The sequence below is a fragment of the Elephas maximus genome, chromosome 7, assembly GCF_024166365.1.
Source record: "Elephas maximus indicus isolate mEleMax1 chromosome 7, mEleMax1 primary haplotype, whole genome shotgun sequence".
Taxonomy (NCBI): Eukaryota; Metazoa; Chordata; class Mammalia; order Proboscidea; family Elephantidae; genus Elephas; species Elephas maximus.
This window is the reverse complement of record NC_064825.1, coordinates 70539101-70558954: the sequence shown is the minus strand read 5'-3', so window position 1 is coordinate 70558954 and position 19854 is coordinate 70539101. Positions and strand designations below refer to the sequence as shown.

The window sequence follows — 19854 nt, the reverse complement described above, 5'->3', positions numbered from 1 at the left end:
TGGATTTCTGAGGTGCAGATGTATGTTCAATTAAGCACAATTTGAATAAATGCCAATTATGCCCCTTTTTGAAACATCCTTGTATGCACAGTGAGAAGAGGGGAAGGAGGTCAGTGTTTCTCCTGGCAGTCAGGCCCACAGCTGGGAATTGGGGTCAGGTTTGCCTGGCTGGATTAAAAAAAAAATGTTGCCAGGGAACAGATTCACGGCAACGCCCTGTGCGTCAGAGTAGAGCCGTGCTCCGCTGGGTCTTCGATGGCTGTGTTTTAGGAAGTAGATCACCAAGCCTTTCTTCTGAGGCTCCTCTGGGTGGACTTGAACCTCCAACCTTGCCACTAGCAGCCTAGTGTGTTAACCATTGCACCACCCTGGCTGGATGCCAGATAACAATGCTGTCAGCGAAGGAGTGCAGGAGCTAGGCAGTCTCCCCAGACCCAGCTGGATTCAGTCCTGTCTGATGATGTTCAGTCAAGTCTTATCCCTTCTAAGGGAAGAGGCACTGTTCCACCTCCAGTTATCTGGTGAATAAGAAGGATATCAGCCTCTAGGAGAGGTCCTAGGTGAGAGGCAATGTAGACTAGTGGCTGAGCACATGAGTCAGCCTAGGTCCAAGTCCTGGCTCTATTACTTATTTGCCATGTGACCTCTCTATACCTTGATTAATGGGAGTGCATTAGTTTCCTATTGTCTCTGTAACAAATCACCACAAACTTAGTGGCTTAAAACAACACACACACAAAAAGAAATCTTACAGTTCTAAAAGTCACAAGCCTCAAATGGGTCTAATGGGGCTAAAATCAAGGTGTTGGCAGAGCTATGCTCCTTCTGGAGGTTCTGGGGGAGAATCCATTTCCTTGCTTTTCTAGCTTCTAGAGGCTGCCAGCATTCCTTGGCTCTTGGCACTGCATCACTCTGACTTCTGCTTATATCATCACATCTCCTTCTCTGACTCTGACCCTCCTGCCTGCCTCTTATAAGAACCTTTGTGATTACATTGTTACCCACCAGGATAATCTTTCCATCTCAAAATCTGGAACCAAATCAAATCTGCAAAATCCCTTTTACCATGTAAAGCAACATTTTATAGGTTTCAGGGGCTAGGACATGTACATATTTGGTAGACCATTATTTGGCCTACCATAAGTCCCATTGCTGTTGAGTTGATTCGATTCATAGTAACCCCACAGGACAGAGTAGAACTGCCCCATAGGTTTTCCAAGGAGCAGCTTGTGGATTTGAACTGCTGGCTTTTTGGTTAGCAGCCGACCTCTTAACCTCTGCACCACCAGGGCTCCCATCTACCACAGGAGGTGAAAATAAGATAATTCCTAAGACTATTCTGAGCATTAAATGAGTTAACGTTTTGTCAAGCACCCAGAAGACTCTGATTCAGTGGTAGAATTCTTGCCTTGCATGCAGGTGGCCCAGTTCGACTCAGTCAATGGACCCCACGCACAGCTACTCCCAGGCTGTCAGTGGAGGCGTGCGCGTTGCTATGATGCTGAATAGGTTTCAGCAGAGCTTCCAGACTAAGATGGACTAGGAAGAAAGGCCTGGAGATCTACTTCTGAAAATCAGCCAGTGAAAACCCTATAGATCACAACAGTCCAACCTGTAACTGATCATGGGGATGGTAGAGGACCAAGTAGGGTTTTTTCCTCCATTGTGCATGGAGTCACCATGAGTCAGGGGTTGACTTGACAGCAGCTAACAGTATCGACAACAAAACTAGGAAGCAGATCCTGAAAGAATCTTGGCCTTGAAAGACTGTGTCAAGGTGCACTAATCAATGCAGCCCCTAGTGGATACAAGTGTTACCAAAATGGGAGATCCCTCCTAAATGGAAGCAAGGTCCCAGAGCAGGAGAGGCCCTCCCCAGCAGATGAAGCCAACAAACTTCATGCTCACAACCTCTGTAGCATCCTGAACCCATTTTTCCTTTGGCCACCCAAAGACTGACCACTTCAGGACCATGAGACATCACAGCTTAAGTCTGAAGACCAGAACAGTAGGATCTTCCATGCTACTGCTCCAAGAAGAAACGTGGTATGATGGAGGTTGGCAGGGCCTGTTGATGTCAGCACACACACACAGAGGAACAGGCGGACCCTGCACGGACCCAGAGCAGGAGCTGGAAACACTGGTCCACGAACCAGTCCCTAAGCGTGAACCCCAGGCCCATCGCATTTCCTTAGCAATGTCTCAGCACTTATCCCTGCTCAGGCTCTGACTCTACCCACGTTCCTTTCACTTGCTATGTTGTAAACCAACACCGGAGGCCACCTGGTATAAAAGACAAGGGACAAATACCCATAATTACCAAACAGAGACAGGTGCCCTTATCTCATAGAGAACTTCCAATGCAGCAAATGTGACATATATTTAATGAAAAGTTATGGTTGCTTTTATGATATACAGTAACTAGGACTAAAAAAGGCCAACAGTTCGTATGTTGACTAATTTAAATTGTTCATTAATTGCCAGACTGAATATTCAGTTTTCTATTATCACGTTGTTAAAACTCTCCAAGAGCTCTAGCAACAAAGTCAACTGCGGCTCTGAGGCCAGCAAGCAAAATCACTTTCAGCCTCTAGGGGAAGCTCAGCACCTCTCTCTGAGCCTGCTCCCTCCAGATTTTTTTTTTCTACCAGTGAGCTGAAAGAATCAAGACAAGACCATTGGTTTGAAGAATTAAGGGAGCTGTGCGAGGAAGTGTGATCTTTTTAAAAAGACACTTTTCTGCAAGGCCAAAGCAGCAAGGGGGTGCAGGAGAAGGCCCAGCCCTTTCTCCCTCTTTCTCTTTTGAGCCTCCCCCTCCCTCTGACAGGCATATTCTGCGGGGCGCAGGAGCTGAGGAGGGGGGGCTGGGCCTAGAGACAGGAGGGCACCGCCCAGATCCTGAGATGAACACAGTACCCCCGCTCTTTGGTACCTGGCTCTTCTCACTGGCATGCCTGCTTTCCCTTCTCAGTAGCTGAGGTGAGGTTGGAGTGCCAAGATCTGAGCTTCCAGGAGCAGAGCCTAAAAGGCCTTAAAAGTGCTTAAGCCCCAAGGTGTCGGTAGACTAGGCCAAAGGCATCTCTCTGGGAGGCCAAGCTGCCCCTCCCCTAGACTGCACTGAGGCTGGAGCTTAAGCATCAGAGACAGTTACTGGTGGTTGTTGTTAGTTACCATCAAGTCGATTCCAACTCATAGTGAACCCATGTGTTTGGAGAGCATGTAAATGCCGGAGCATGTTCTCTGTGTTTAGCTTTGTGGGGAGGGTGGCTGCGCAGGTCAGGAGTGGGTGTGGTGAGTCTCCGTTCCTACAAACCTCTCCTAATAGGTTTATATACATACAACGTTGTTGTTAGTGCGTCAGTTCCCACTGGTGGTGATTCCATGTGTGCAGAGTAGAACTGTTCCATAGTTTTCAGGCTCTAAGCTTTGGAAGCAGATTGCCAGACCTTTTCTTCTGAGGCACCTCTGAATGGATTCCAACTACAAACCTTTGGCTAGTAGTTGAGTGCTTAATCATTTGTGCCACTCAGGCTCTCCATCATATGCATACGTATTCATACGCAAGGAGCCCTGAAGGTGCAGTCCTTATATGCTAGGTTGCTAACCAACAGATTGACAGGCCCTCCAAGGAGAAAGATGTGGCAGTCTGCTTCCATAAAGAATAAAAAAAAACAGCCTTGGAAACCACATGAAAACCCCTGCCCCATTCCTATTAAAAAAAACAAGCCAACCAACCACGGCCCTTGAGTGGATTCTGACTCATAGAGACCCAGTCCTATAGGATTGCTATAAGTAGGCAACAGGTTTGACTTTTTTTTTTGGTATTCATATGCAAATAAATGTATCCACTCCTTTAACTGACTTCCTGCCCTGTCTTCCTGCCCCAAAACTAACATTCCCTGACTCAGACCCAGTCCCAATTGATAGCTCTACCAGAAATGCTGCCCCATTCCTTACTGAGTATCCACTTTGGTTCTAAGTACTTATAAGCATTATCCCATGTAATCATCACAATGACACAGTGAGGGAGGAAATATTATCATCTCCATTGCATAGATGACGCAGTTGTAGCTCAGAGGTTAAGCGATTTGTCCAAGGTCACATAGCTAGAAAATGGCAGAGCCAGCATTTGAACTCAGGTCTTTCTGAACCAAAGCCTGCGTTGTTTCTATTACGTCGTATATGTTATACATGTGTTATAAACTATGGAGGGCTTTTGAGATGTGAGTCAAAGTTACACTCCCTAGCAATGGCCATTTCTTCTCTAAAGGACTCTCGATAAATGGTATTTGGGGTGAGGTCCCAGAGATGCTACAAAGTTCAGGCCTTCTAAAATGCCCAACAATGTATTTCCATGGAAAGCGTATACCAGTACCCTCCACTTTTGTGAAACCAATTAAGGGATGAAGGTTACAAGAAGTCATGCCCAGTAAAAATCCCTGTAGGAGTTAGACAAGATGATTAGGTCCCTTTCACCCTAAGCTGTCACTGCCTAATGGGTAGGACAGGGAAAGGTTAGACAGTACACCCGCAGGCAGCCCCTTCCCCACCTTCCCATGACAAGTCAGAGAGTTGCATACCCTGGGCAGCATGGCTCCTGGAAAACAGGTCCTGGGAATGAGAACACCAGGCCACCCAGATTCCTTTTAGGCAGGGAGTTTTTCTCTGTGCCTGGCCATATGCAGCTGCAGACACACTGCCCTTACCTGGACCTGCACGTAGGAGAGGGGGGAGGGAAAAGCATGGGTCTAAGTCTGCCCTCACCCCTGCCCACACCCCAAGGGTGGGCACAGGACAAACACGGCCATGGATGCTTCTGTTGGACAAATAAAGTAGACTCAGCCTGCTGGGATGATGGAGGGGATCTCACTGAGATGTTCAACCAGAGATGGAAAAAGTATAGATCCAAGTCCAAAAGTGCGTGCGGCAATTGGCGTCACTGGCAGATTCATCACCGGAAACCTCATGGGGCATTTAATCTCCCAAGTATCCCAGGGGGCGGTGAGCACTTCAGAGCCTAATTCATCTTCTTCTTCTTCATTACAGGGAGCCCTCTGATCACCTTAATCCTCCCTCTGCCATAGGAGAAGGCCATTTGTTTCTTTAATGAGTGTGCTCTCACCAGCTAAGTGGTTATCAGAGCCTAGGGCAGAGGAAGGCATCCTAAGGACAAAGAGACACGGGATATGCGTGACTCAGACCTGGGGGAGCAGGAACAGCTCCTGACTTCAGATGCAGAAGGAGCTGCCATCTCACAGAGCTTGACAGAATCCTTTCCCCATGCCATGCCCCTCCTTCCTAAGAATCCATGAGGCTTCAGAGGACAGTCACTCCTCCTGATGAGAAGAGGTTCTCTGCACATAGAGCCCAGGATGCCTGTTTTACAGATGAGAGAACTCCACTCCAAAGATTCCCCGTTCGGTGCTGTGGGCCACACTTTCAAAGGCCAATAATATTGCCAGTGGCTTCCATAGTTTCTTTGTGCCAGGAGGAGTCCCTGAGTGATGCAAATGAGCTACCAATCGAAGGTTGCAATTCGAGTCCACCCAGAAGCACCTCAGAAGAAAGGCCTGGCAATCTACTTTAAAAATATCAGCCATTGAAAACCTTTTAGAGCACAGTTCTACTCTGACAGACATGGGGCCACCATGAGCCAGGGTCGACTCGACGGTGACTGATTTTATATGCCAGGAACTGTACCGACAGTTTTGTATTCATTAATTCTTTTTAACTTTGTGAAGCGTCTATTATTTAACCCCATTTTACAGATGAGGAAAGGGAGGCTCAGAATGAATGGTTCAATGTTACAGATGTTTTGAACCCAGGGTATCTGACTCCAAAATTCCCTATTTTTATTGCCTCACTACCAACTCTTGTATGAACTGACCGGTTTCAGCCAGAGGAGGGGCAGTTGAAGGTGAAGGTACTTCAAATCATGTCAGTTAAGTGAGAGACACAGAAACTGGAGGCGTCCAGCTGAAGGAGAAAAGGGAGTGAGCAAGGCCGACCACACAGTGTGACCCCCTGCTGCCTCCTTCTCCACAACCAAGGGCTGCGGCTGAAATGGGCACACCCCCTCAGGAGCCAATCAGACCAGCAGTCAGCCCAGTGGCAAAGACTCTATCTGTTCATACTGTCGTACCTTGTCTCTACGGGGGGAAGGAAAGAGCTTGTCTAAGTCTAAGAAGTGAAAGATTAGACTGGAATATCATGGATAGCTTGGAACGCTAACTTAAGGATTTTGGATAATTCATTATTCATGTTCTTCCCTAGAGTATCGGGTTTGAAAGTAACGATATTCAACATTTATTAAGGACTTAGTAGGGCCTAAGCATTGTACTGGGTTCTTTACATGTATTATCTCACTTGCCTTCACAATAACCCTGCAAGATAGGCATTAATGCGCTCATTAATAGATGAGAAAGCCAACACCCAAGAGGCTGAGACACCCCCAAGGTCACCCAATTAATAAACGGCCAGGGCAAGATCAACACCCAGTCTTTCTGACCTCCAGATGTACCACCTCCTTTACCTCATTTTCAAAGATGGCAGCAGATGAGGGTTAAAGGTCAAGGTCTAAGTGAGACTGGCTACTCGCCATCCATACGATCTTGGGGACATCTCCCGTGAGCCTCTTATCTATAAAATGGGATGGTACCGCCAATCTCAAAGGGCTGCTACAACCCTTATACACCAATGCTTATATACTAGACAATTCTCTCTGAGTGGGAGTTTCTCTTATCAGCTGCCCTTCAACCGGCAATTCTAAGAATAATAAACAACTGATGAAGCACCATCCTGCTCCTGCCCTTTTATGCCCCAAACAAATATTTAGGGAATTTTATCATGGGCTCCAACCCTGAGCTAGACACCTTAAGAAATACCGAGGAAGTGTAGCATATAGACAGTACGTGGTGGTTCAGTGGTAGAATTCTCGCCTTCCATGCAGGAGGCAAGAGACCTGTGTACCATTCCCAACCCATGCACCTCATGTGCAGCCACTACCATCTGTCAGGAGAATCTTGTGTGTTACTATGATGCTGAACAGGTTTCACTGGAGCTTCCAGACTCAGACAAAGAAGGAAGAAAGGCCTGGTGATCCACTTCTGAAAACCAGCAATGAAAACCCCATGGATCACAACAATCCCGTTGTGCACGGGGTCACCATGAATTGGGGGCTGACTCAATGGCAGCTAACGACAACAAAAGAACATGGACCGTGCCCTCAAGATAAAATAAAAAGGCTCACATGAAATAATTACAGAAGAAGAAAAATCATTAGATAAGTAAATATTGAATTGGGAGGTATGGACTTTAAGAAAAAGAGACAATTCCAGAGTGCAGAGCCATTAGAGAAGACTTTCCTGGAGTTGCTGGAGTAGGAGCTGGACCTCAAGGCTCTGGCAGCTTCAGCTCAGTGATGAGACTGGGAGAAACAGGTGGGGCAGGGAGGCTACATTGCAGACAGGGGTGAATTTACTTGGTGAGGTGACTTGGAGGCTCTGAGGATCACCTAACTTAGAGCTCAGGCACCTGGTGGAATTTAGAGGGAATTTGTGGGACAAGAGGAGGCCGAGTATGGCAGAAGTGGGACGGTGTAGAATTCTAGAACATCGGAGCTTAAAGAGCCTTTAAAACCTTTTTATTCAATGTTTTCAAACATTTTTAGCAGTGAAATCCTTTTTCCTCAAATAAAACCTTATGTGGAGCCCAGGCTCTGCTCCAAGCCCTGCTTTTATGAAGGCACAGAAGAGAAGTAACTGACTACAGGGTATACTTTCAGATGGGCACGAACACGACTGAGGCACAGACCTTCTGCAGAGTTCCAGGGACCTAGGGTGGACAGGTCTGAATGAAGACAGAGGAAGGCCCTATAGTGGTTGGGATAAGAAAAGGTAGAGCAGGACTTAGAGATATCCCAGGACGATGAAGGGCACTGAGAACATATTCCTTTACTTTCCTACAGAATGCAAGGCTCAGAGTGCCAGAGACAAGGACTAACAGGGTTGACCACATGCTGCCAGGCTATGCTGTCTCCCTCGCCCCCAGAGCCTAAGCCTGGATGCTGGCCACTGCCTCCATGATTACAGGCCCTGGGCTTCTCACTTGGTCACGGGTGTAAGGCGTGTCCACTCTCTGCTTGTCACTGCAGGCTTCTAGGAGGACTCGGATGGCATTCAGTTGCAGGAGCATCTCACAGGCCGTTGTGTCAAAAAAGGTGATGTTGGCAAGGGCCGCAGAAGCCAGCAGGAAGACTTCTCCAGATGAGGCCTCTTGGCACAGTTCTGGATGGGGAAAGTGAAAACAACAGTGTCACAGCTGCAAAGTACTTCTATATCAGTTGTTTCATTTGGCTCCCCCAATAGCTCTAAGAGATAATGTGGACAAGTGTTATCGTGCCCATTTTACAGATGAGGAAAGTAGGAACTAGAGAGGGAACAATAATTGCCTATGTAAGTGGCATAGCTGGAATTCAAAACCTGATGTATGACTCCTAGGAGTTCCTGGGTTGTGCAAACAGTTAATGTCAGCTGCTAACCAAAAGGCTGGCAGTTCAAGTCCACCCAGAGGTACCTTCGAAGAAAGGCCTAGTGATTTACTTTTGAAAAATCAGCCACTGAAAACCCTATGGAGCACAGTTTTACTCTGACAAACATGGGGTTGCCATGAGTCAGAATCGGCTCCACAGCAATTGGTTTGGTTTGGGGTTTTTTGGTGTGACTCCCATTCATTCCTTCATCCAACAAGCGTTTACTGAGTGAACACTACGTGTCAGGCACTGCGCTGGAGTCTTGGAATGGCATACTGAACAAAGAAAGAGATCAGGCCCTGGCCCTTGTGGAGCTCATATCCTAGTAGTGAACAAGAGAAAAGAGACTTAAAAATTAATATGAGTAATCACAAATTCTGATAAATGCCAGGGAAAAAATAAACAAGTGCTAAGACAGGGAATTACTAGAAGGCCACTACAATGCGAGGAAAGGTCTTCCTGAGAATGTTACTTGCTAGCAGAGACATTAAGGAGGAAAAGGAGCCAGTCATGAGAATATCTGGGGGAAGAACAAGTTCCGGGACAAGAAGCAGCATGTACAAAGGCCCTGGGGCAAGAAAGAGTTCCTAGTCCATTTGTGTCTCCAGTAATGTACCTTAGACTGCTGCTCAACCGACTTTAAGGAAGAACCTGAAGTTAAAACAGAGAGACTCTTCCTTTCCAGCTGTCATCAGCAGAGTTTCATACTTCATTTTGGTCAGGGCTTTAACCTGGTTTGTTCCAGTTAGAACTCCTGCTGAGAACTTACATTTCTGACAAGTCCCCTGCTGAGAATTTACATCTCTAACAGTTCCCAGGAAGTTATACCTAAGAATCACCTGGAAATCTTGTTAAAGTGCAGATTCTGATTCAATACATCTGGGGTAGAAATGCAAATTCTCAGCAAAGAACTTATTAAACCCTAAACCTGTTGCCATGGAGTCAATTCCAACTCATGGCGACCCAATAGGGCAGAGCAGAACTGCCCCGTGAAGTTTCCGAGGAGCACCTGGAGGATTCGAACTGCCAACCTTTTGGTTAGCAGCCGTAGCACTTAACCACTATACCACCAGGGTTTCCAAGAACTTGTTAGAAAAGCAAGTTCTCAGCAGGGGTTTGAACCAGAACGAACTGGTTCGAAGCCCTGGTTTTGGTCCCAGGGTAAAAATATTCTGGCTGTAGGAAAATCCTATGCCAAGCCCCAGAATGTCAAGGTCTGTCTCAGACCAACCAAATTCCTCCACTTAAATCTGTAATTGTATTGAGAGTCTTTGAGGAAAGTTGCTCCCCCAACCTTTCAATACCTAACACATTACCCCATGGGCCCACCTGACCTGCAATGGACTTTGGCTGCAGGAGGGAGCATAAAAGGGCTCTGTCCATAGCGCTGTTCCCTCACCCTCATCCCAAAGGACTATGCCTCTGACTTCTAATTCTCAGCTTGAACTTGACCAACAGTCAAGATGCTTCCAGTTCTAGGTCTTCTCAACTGATAATACTTCTATAAAACCACAGGAAGAGATGCCACACTTCAGGAAAATAGCCCCAGGAAAGAAAGAAATTTCAGGAGACAGAGGTAAACTACATTCTATCCTGGTCCCTAGTTCTTGTCTTTAGACAAAGAGTATACTTCCAGGGTCTGATAACTGAGCTAACTACCCAGCTCTGGGCATCTTGCAGTGAATGTAATTACTGGTCCCTACCTACAATGGGGCAGAAAATAACATTAGTCGAACTCCTGCAGTGTGCCTTGCACTGTTCTGTTAAATTCTGAGCACCCTCAAATAGAAAATTACTGTCTCCACTACAGATATGGAAGCTGAGACTCAGAAAAGTAGCAGCTACCATTTATCAAGCCTTCACCTTGCACCAGTCACTGCTATATGCAGGGATTTGAACTGATTATTTTCGGTTCAAACCCCTGTTGAGAATTTGCATTTCTAACAAGCCCTGCTGAGAATTTGCGTTTTTAACAAGTTCCCAGTAAGTTTTACATAAGAATTACCTGGAGACTGTTAAATTATAGATTCTAATTCCATATATCTGGGATCCAAGTGCAAGTTCCCAGCAGGGGGTTGAAATAAAAAGAACCGGTTCAAAGCCCTGGTTGTACCTTAAGCCATTTAATCCTCAGCAACCCAATTTTTTATCACAATTTTCTAGATGAAGGAGCTAAAGATTCAAATGTTAAGCGACTTACCCAGTGTCAATGGCCAGTAATGTTTAAGGCCTAGAATCAAATTAAGGTCTGCCCAATTCCAAAATCCCCATTCTTTCTGTACTCCAGGCTACCTACCTCTTGGCTCTGGACCTCTTTGACTCATTCCCAATGATGCTCTCATGGACCTACATTTCAATCCTACTAGGAGGGCAATGCCTGCATCTGGGCAGCACTACACCCCACAGACCAGGTATAATCACTAAACAATTCAGAATCTTGATCTAACCACCCAAGAGCCAGACAACAGATTAGCCAAGGAATTAAGAACTCTATGATTCCCTTTCCCCCACGTGTCTGTTAGTTTGTTGTACTGTGGGGGCTTGCATGTTGCTGTGATGCTGGAAGCTATGCCACCAGTATTCAGATACCAGGAGGGTCACCCATGGAGGACAGATTTCAGCTGAGCTTCCAGACTAAGACAGACTAGGAAGAAGGACCCAGCAGTCTACTGCTGAATAGCTTTAGCCAGTGAAAACTTTATGAATAGCAGCAGAACATTGTCTGATATAGTGCTGGAAGATGAGCCCCCCAGGTTGGAAGGCACTCAAAAGATGACTGGGGAACTGCTGCCTCCTCAAAGTAGAGTTGGCCTTAACGACGTGGATGGAGTAAAGCTTTCAGGACCTTCATTTGCTGATGTGGCACGACTCAAAATGAGAAGAAACAGCTGCAAACATCTATTAATAATCGGAACCTGGCATGTACGAAGTTTGAATCTCGGAAAATTGGAAATTGTCAAAAACGAAATGGAACACATAAACATTGATATCCTAGGCATTAGTCAGCTGAAATGGACTGGTACTGGCCATTTTGAATTGGACAATCATATAGTCTACTATGCTGGGAATGACAACTTGAAGAGGAATGGTGTTGCATTCATCATCAAAAAAAGCGTTCCAAGATCTATCCTGAAGTACAACGCTGTCAGTGATAGGATAATATCCATACACCTACAAGGAAGACCAGTTAATACAACTATTATTCAAATTTACACACCAACCTCTAGGGCCAAAGATGAAGAAATAGAAGATTTTTATCAGCTGCTGCAGTACGAAATTGATTGAACATGCAACCAAGATGCGTTGATGATTACTGGTGATTGGAATGGGAAAGTTGGAAACAAAGAAGAAGGATCAGTAGTTGGAAAATATGGCCTTGGTGATAGAAACAATGCCAGAGATCAAATGATAGAATTTTGCAAGACCAATGGCTTCATCATTGCAAATACCTTCTTTCACCAACATAAACGGCGACTATACACATGGACCTCGCCAGATGGAACACACAGAAATCAAATTGACTACATCTGTGGAAAGAGACAATGGAAAAGCTCAATATCATCAGTCAGAACAAGGCCAGGGGCCGGCTGTGGAACAGACCATCAATTGCTCACATGCAAGTTCAAGCTGAAACTGAAGAAAATCAGAGCAAGTCCACAAGAGCCAAAATATGGCTTTGAGTATATCCCATCTGAATTTAGAGATGATCTGAAGAATAGATTTGACGCATTGAACACTAGTGACCAAAGACCAGACAAGTTGTAGAATGACATCAAGGACATCATCCATGAAGAAAGCAAGAGGCCACTGAAAAGACAGGAAAGAAAGAAAACACCAAGATGGATGTCGGAGGAAGCAAAAGGAAGAATTGATGAAGTAAAAGAACTGAATGGAAGATTTCAAAGGGCGGCTTGAGAAGAGAAAGTAAAGTATTATAATGACATGTGCAAGGAGCTGGAGATGGAAAACCAAAAAGGAAGAACACACTTGGCGTTTCTCAAGCTGAAAGAACTGAAGAAAAAATTCAAGCCTCCAGCTGCAATACTGAAGGATTCTATGGGGAAAATATTAAATGATGCAGGAAGCATCAAAAGAAGATGGAAGGAATACACAGAGTCATTGTACCAGAAAGAATTAGTCGATGTCCAACCATTTCAAGAGGTGGCATGTGATCAGGAACCGATGGTACTGAAGGAAGAAGCCCAAAGTACTCTGAAGGCATTGGTGAAAAACAAGGCTCCAGGAATTGATGGAATATCAGTTGAGATGTTTCAACAAACAGATGCAGCGCTGGAGGTGTGCACTCGTCTATGCCAAGAAATACGGAAGACAGCTTCCTGGCCAACTGACTGGAAGAGATCCCTATTTATGTCTATTCCCAAGAAAGGAGATCCAACCGAATGTGGAAATTATAAAACAATATCATTAATATCACACGCAAGCAAAATTTTGCTGAAGATCATTCAAAAACGGCTGCAGCAGGATATTGACAGGGAACTGCCAAAAATTCAGACCAGTTTCAGAAGAGGACGTGGAACCAGGGATATCATTGCTGCTGACAGATGGATCCTGGCTCAAAGTAGAGAATACCAGAAGGACGTTTACCTGTGTTTTATTGACTATGCAAAGGCATTCAACTGTGCGGATCATAACAAATTACGGATAACATTGCAAAGAACGGGAATTCCAGAACACTTAATTGTGCTCATGAGGAAACTTTACATAGATCAAGAGGCAGTTATTTGGACAGAACAAGGGGATACTGATCGGTTTAAAGTCAGGAAAGGTGTGTGTCAGGGTTGTATTCTTTCACCATACCTATTTAATCTGTATGCTGAGCAAATAATATGGGAAGCTGGAGTATATGAAGAAGAATGGGGCATCAGGATTGGAGGAAGACTCATTAACGACCTGCGTTATGCAGCTGACATAACCTTGCTTGCTGAAAGTGAAGAGGACTTGAAGCACTTAATAATGAAAATCAAAGGCCACACCCTTCAGTATGGATTACACCTCAACACAAAGAAAACAAAAATCCTCACAACGGGACCAATGAGCAACACCATGATAAACGGAGAAAAGATTGAAGTTGTCAAGGATTTCATTTTACTTGGATCCACAATCAACACCCATGGAAGCAGCAGTCAGGAAATCAAAAGATGCATTGCATTTGGTAAATCTGCTGCAAAGGACCTCTTTAAAGAGTTGAAGAGCAAAGAAGTCACCTTGAGGACTAAGGTACGCCTGACCCAAGCCATGGTATTCTCAATCACTCATATGCATGTGAAAGCTAGACAATGAATAAGGAAGACGGAAGAAGAATTGACGCCTTTGAATTGTGGTTTTGGAGAAGAATATTGAACATACCATGGACTGCCAAAAGAATGAACAAATCTGTCTTGGAAGAAGTACAACCAGAATGCTCCTTAGAAGCAAGGATGGTGAGACTGCGTCTTACATACTTTGAACATGTTGTCAGGATCAGTCCCTGGAGAAGGACATCATCCTTGGCAGAGTACAGGTTCAGAGGAAAAGAGGAAGACCCTCAACCAGGTAGATTGACACAGTGGCTGCAACAATGAGCTCAAGCATAACAACGACTGTAAGGATGGCTCAGGACTGGGCAGTGTTTCGTTCTGTTGTGCATAGGGTCACTATGAGTTGGAACCAACTTGACAGCACCTAACGACAACAATGATTCCCTTTGGAGCCCTGGTGGCTCAATAGTTAAGAGCTACAGCTGCTAAACAAAAAGTTGGCAGTTCAAATTCAGCAGCTGCTCCTTGGAAACACTATGGGGGCAGTTTTACTCTGTCCTACAGGGTGGCTATGAGTCGGAATCGACTCAACGGCAATGGGCTTGGTTTGATTTGGTTTTGTGATCCCCTTGTCCAGTGAATGCCTGCCTGATACTTTGATTTCTGGGGAACTACTGGGGTTAGCCAGCCCCCTCCAGGCTACCTCTCTAGAGCCAGGGCTTGCAGTGAGATCATGTGACTCGTTGGACCATTTTGCTGAGAGATTTTGTCTGGGTCCCAACACCCACTCTCATTCTCATGCAGAAGTGGCCATTGCTGCCAACACAGCGATTATTAACACAACTATCTAAGTGCCTTTTAATTTCAGTGCACATTTATAAGAAGTATAATCCGAATCACCCGGAGTGTGTTAGGAAGATTAAATTGAGGATTCCAGTGACTCATTTATAAATATTTCCAGGGAATGGCAAGAAATTGGAGGCCATTTCCCACCAAAGAACAGAGGTCTGGCTTCCCGCCCAGAAGATATTGCTTATCTGCTGAGTCTGAGTGGACTCCACAATGCATCTTCATCCGGATAAAATATATAGGGAGACTCCTCACCTTCAGGGAGAAGTCCAGCCTGGACAAAGAAGTAGTAATAGGTATGATGCAATAGTAAAAAGTCGTTTGGACTATGTATGTTTTGGTTCATTTGCTTGATTACTTGCTAACATTTATAAATTGGAAGGTTTTTCTAGAAAATTTAAGATTTTTGGCTCATCTTTGAAATTCTGGGTCTTTCCTACATGGCAACTATCTACTAGAATTAGTTGCCGCCCCCATATGGTCAATGCATATGCTTTTCAGTTCCACGCAGATCCAAACCTTTATTTTCTTTTTTCATCTGGCCCTCTGCAATTCATTTATGTTTCCTACATGGCTCTTGTGGGTATTTTGAGTATGGGACTCCTAGCATAAGTGAACCTTGACACTGTCTTCTGTACTTGAGAAAGTTCCTCAACCTCTGTAGGCCTAGGTTTCTTCTCTTGTAAAGAGTGGACATTGAACTTTATGGTCTCTTGAGTTCCCGCCAACCAAAACTTCCAGCTACTGGCTTCTGTGTTTCCAAAATTTTGAATAAATATGAGTGTTGAAAAATTGATTTCACCCAGCCTGGTCTGTGGGTGCCACCACCCTAGTGACAGGAATCAGCAATAAAGTCAACTTAACTGATGTTGCCTATGTGCAAAGAGTTTACAGATCTTAAAATTGTAGAGCTAGAAGTGCCCTTAGAGACAATGGTCCCAATCCCTTGTTTAATATAATAGGAAAATTGGAAAGTGAGCTTCACAAAACGATGTGGCAAGCAGGTGTCAGAACCCCACACAATGCCTGCACAAAGTTCCCGGTCAACAGCTATTTGTTGAATGGATGAATGAAAATTCAGGACCCAAACCTGAGTGTCCTGACTCCTAATCCAGTGCTCTAGGCTGTCTCTACATTTAAGCTATTCCAGATCTCCCCAGCCCTGGTTTGGTGACTCTACGAGCTGATCTATAATTTCCATTCATTTTCAACAAGATAGGAATATAGAGACAGAGATAGGGCTAGAAGTAGAAACACAAAGCACCACCAGCATTATTAAAAGAAAGGAAATGGTTTGAAAAGCAAGTTTCCTGAGGATTTTTATCCAGATAGTCCTTCTAGTTTCTGCAATTTTTCAAAGGAAAGCTGGAGGAACAGTATATCCTAGATATCCGGCTACAATTCTGCCAGGAGTGCTTATGTCTGAAGAAGAAACTTAGAAGAAAGAGTCAAAGCTCTCATGCTTTTGTGGAGGGATTTCAGGCAGCAGGTTGTGGTGAGCTGGTGCGCTCTGAGAAGCCACTTGCCCCTGTCACTGCTGTCAGATTCACCGAGTGCAATAAACTTGAAGCTTAAAGAACAAAGCCCAACAGAGTCTCTCTGGTCAAGGATCTGAACCTCAAAATCTCAGAGAAGATTTGCCGCCCTGAGGCTTGTCCCAACTCCATTGTGAAAGGCCAATTAATCTCAACCTGACCACAATTTAAGGCGCTTCTCAGAGGGCTGCCTGCATTTTATTAGGAGACTCTTGGCAATAGAGTTCTTCAAACCCCGATGGTGCTACTTTAAGGGTGGGATTTCAGCCAGTGTGGTCATCTACAAGGAAATGTTGGGAGTACAATGGGCAGAACTTCCTGGCCCTTCCCAAAGACAACTCTGACTTGGTTCTCTCACCCAGTGGTCCCCTCCCACTAGACGACTCACTGATGAGGGCTGTCACGATCTCCTCCATGCTTTCCAGGAAGCTGCTGAGGTGCTGGGTGAAGGGCAGGTGTGGGGATGTGACCTGGGCAACCACAGCTGCAGCCTCAGCCCGTGTGGCCTCTGGGTGGCTATCGTCAGTCAGGATGTCAGCCAAGCACAGAACACCATCCACCTGCAGTCAGAGAGAGGGAGTTTCTGTGTGCATCCTGGGAGAGCACCACTGCTCATGGGAGTAATGAGACAGAGACTTAAGTCCTCCCACCCCAACATGGCCCAGTCTTGGATTTCCAAAATAGGCCAGGACCCAGTGTGGCACCAGGGGCAACCTGGATGCCTGTCCTTTGGCTTCAGCAGAGAGCAATGACCTCCCATGGCTTCCTGGATAGAAGATATCCAGCCAAGTGTCCAGGAGCTAGACCCTGATCATCCACCACAGCAAAATGTAGTGGAAAGAAGAGTCACTTAGAAATCTCACAACCTGAGCTCTAATCCTGGCTCCCTCTCGCTAAATGACTTAGCATTAGTCACTTAGCCTCTCTGAAACTCTGTTTCCTTATCCATCAATGGGTGTTGGTGGATTAAAGGAGATAAAGCAGGCAACGGCTGGTCCAAAAGAGATGCTCAAGAAATGTTGGTTTGCTCCTCCCTTCCTTGGACTTAACGGCATGCTGAGCTCAACATCTTTCCTTCCCCATCTTGTCCTCTACCATCCTCCCCCTTAAAAAGAGGGATGCTTCCCTGGAAACCCTGCTCTCTCTGCCCAACCTGAAAGGAGCAAACCTGTGCGTAGTGGGATGTGAATGCCAGATACAGACTCCAGTTTCCCAGCTCTGCCCCACTTGGAGCTGCTCCTGGAATAATAATTGTCGTTGTTGTTGTTAGCTGCCATCAAATTGATCCCTGACTTGTGGAAACCCCAAGCACAACAGACGGAAACAGTGCCTGGTCCTGTGCGATCTGCATGATCAGCTGCGGATGGAACCATTGTGATCCATAGTGTTTTCATTGACCGATTTTCGGAAGTAGATCACCGGGCCTTTCTTCCTAGACTGTCTTAGTCTGGAAGCTCCACTGAAACCTGTTCAGCGTCATAGCAACACTCAATCCACCACTGAGGGACAGGTGGTGGCTCCACAGGAGGTGAATTGGCTGGGAATGGAACCCGGGTTTCCCACAGGGAAGGCAAGTTCTATCACTGAACCACCACTGCCCTCATACGGAATAATAATAACTTATGCTTATCGCATGTTCCCAGTGTGCCAGGCGCCAACTGAAGTACTGTACATATATGGTTATATCATTTAATTTTTACAATAACCTTCTGAGATTGGTATTATCATTATCCCCGTTTTACGGATGAGGAAACTAAGACACAGATAGATTAATCGGCTTGCTTCAGTTCACAAACTTCAAAATTCTTAAACCCAAATGATCTGGCTTCAAAGCTCACGGATTTGAACACAACATTATATGGCCTTCTGAAAAGTCACACCTGAGCTCAGATGTCAGTCTCCATTAAGGGTCAGTAGATTAGACTTTTTTTGGAGAAAAGGGGTCGGGTGAGTTGTAACTTGTCAAGGTTAGCTCAGCAGCCCCCTAGATGCCCCAGGACACTACCCACCCTGAATACCCAGTCACCAAGCGCCAAGCAGCCCTTTTCAGCTTAGGAGTGGAAGGCAGGGATGGGATTGGGAAGAACCAGGGAGAGGAGAATTGAGGAGAGGCCTGTCTAGATGCTCCTCACACCCACCACAGGCCTAGGGCACCTATCTCTATGCCCTCACTTCCTGCCACTCAGCTCCAGTGGCTCTCCAGAGGCCTGTGTTTCATTTGACTAATTATTGGCACTGAGTCTGTGTGCCTCCCTTAAATAGCTCTTGGGAGCTATAAGGTCCATTAACTGCAAAAGCCTTTGGCCATCTCAGACTCAAAAGGAGACAAATGTGAAAACAGGAGCCTGGGGAACTGTCCGCAATAAAAGTCACCTGGATGTGCTTCATTAAAGGGAAAAAAACAGCAGCCAGGCAGCCCTGACAGGGCTGGATTCATGCCAGGTATTTGACTGATAGGCCCTCAGAGATAGGCCTCACTTCATGTGGGCTGAGGGAAGGGAAGGGGGGCTGTTCTGGGCCTAGAAACAGGAAGGAGCTCTATTGACAACATAAGAAACCTCTCAGGCCTGTCTGGCCTTCATCACTTTTTCTCCCGCCAGCACGGACCAAGGCTGTTGCTAAGGAGTTACAGGGTCTCTAATCAATTCAGTGTTCCTAATTTCATCTTCCACCACTCTCACGTCAGTTTGTCACACTCTGGTGGCTTGTGTGTTGCTATGATGCTAGAAGCTATGCCACCAGTGTTTCAAATACCAGCAAGGTCATCCATGGTGAACAGGTTTCAATGGAGCTGCCATACTAAGATAGACTAAGAAGAAAGCTCTGGAAATCTATTTCCAAAAATTAGCCACTGAAAACTCTATGGATAACAACAGAACATTGTCTGATTCCCAACAATCATGAAGAGCGTGTAGGACTGAGCAATATTCATTCTGTTATACAAAAGGTCACCACGAGTTGGAGATGACTCAATGGCAACTAACAACAACTGTCTCATCTTGGATGAAGACAAGGTTGCTTCCCTGCTCCCTGACCCAGTTGGGGATGCTGGTCATACTCAAACCAGTATCCTTCCCCGCTTCCTGACACATGCTCAGAGGTAGGCCAGTCTGAACACCTAGAGTTGGTCATCCCCAAGGACCTGATGCCACCCAAGTCCTGACTGAGTCCCAGCCCTGCTCCTCAACCCAGAATGCTGCTCTGCAAACCCACCCAGCATGTGCCAGGCCTTGTGCTAGTGCGAGAGTATACAGAGGTGAGCCAGAGAAGACTGCCCCCTGCAGTGGGTGAGGTAACTCATACCCATAGACAATCATTACATAAAGTAGAAGAGCAGGGGTGGATTAACCAGTTTGTTAATGTGGTGAAAAACAGTTTGTCTAGAGACATAAAACCAGTAAGTGTATAAATATCTATACAAAGAAATTTATATCAAGGAAATGGCTCAAAAAGTTGTAGAGGCTGGAACACCCCAAATCTATAGGTCAGGTGGAGACTTCTCCTGATTCATGTAGCCACAGGGAATGGTGAACCCAAGACTGGCAGGCAAGACTGCAAGTAAACTGCTAGCTCAAGTCCCAAGAACCAGAGATCAGATGAACAGGAGCCAGCTGCAGGATCCAGAGTGAGCAAAAGCCTGTGAGCCCTTGCCAGAAAGTCCACCTATACTGGATGCAGTTCA

At 45.7% G+C, this 19854-nt stretch overlaps 1 protein-coding gene across 1 annotated transcript in view; it reads right to left on the bottom strand.

Annotated features, from left to right (window-relative positions):
* Positions 1–19854, bottom strand: part of INSC (INSC spindle orientation adaptor protein) — a 170335-nt gene that overhangs the window by 15582 nt on the left and 134899 nt on the right. Inside the window, exons 8-9 of the mRNA XM_049890510.1 lie at positions 16561–16732; positions 8107–8285 (exon numbers count right to left, since the gene is read on the bottom strand). Of these exons, the coding sequence (XP_049746467.1) occupies positions 8107–8285; positions 16561–16732 (351 nt within the window). The remainder of the gene's footprint in view (positions 1–8106; positions 8286–16560; positions 16733–19854) is intronic.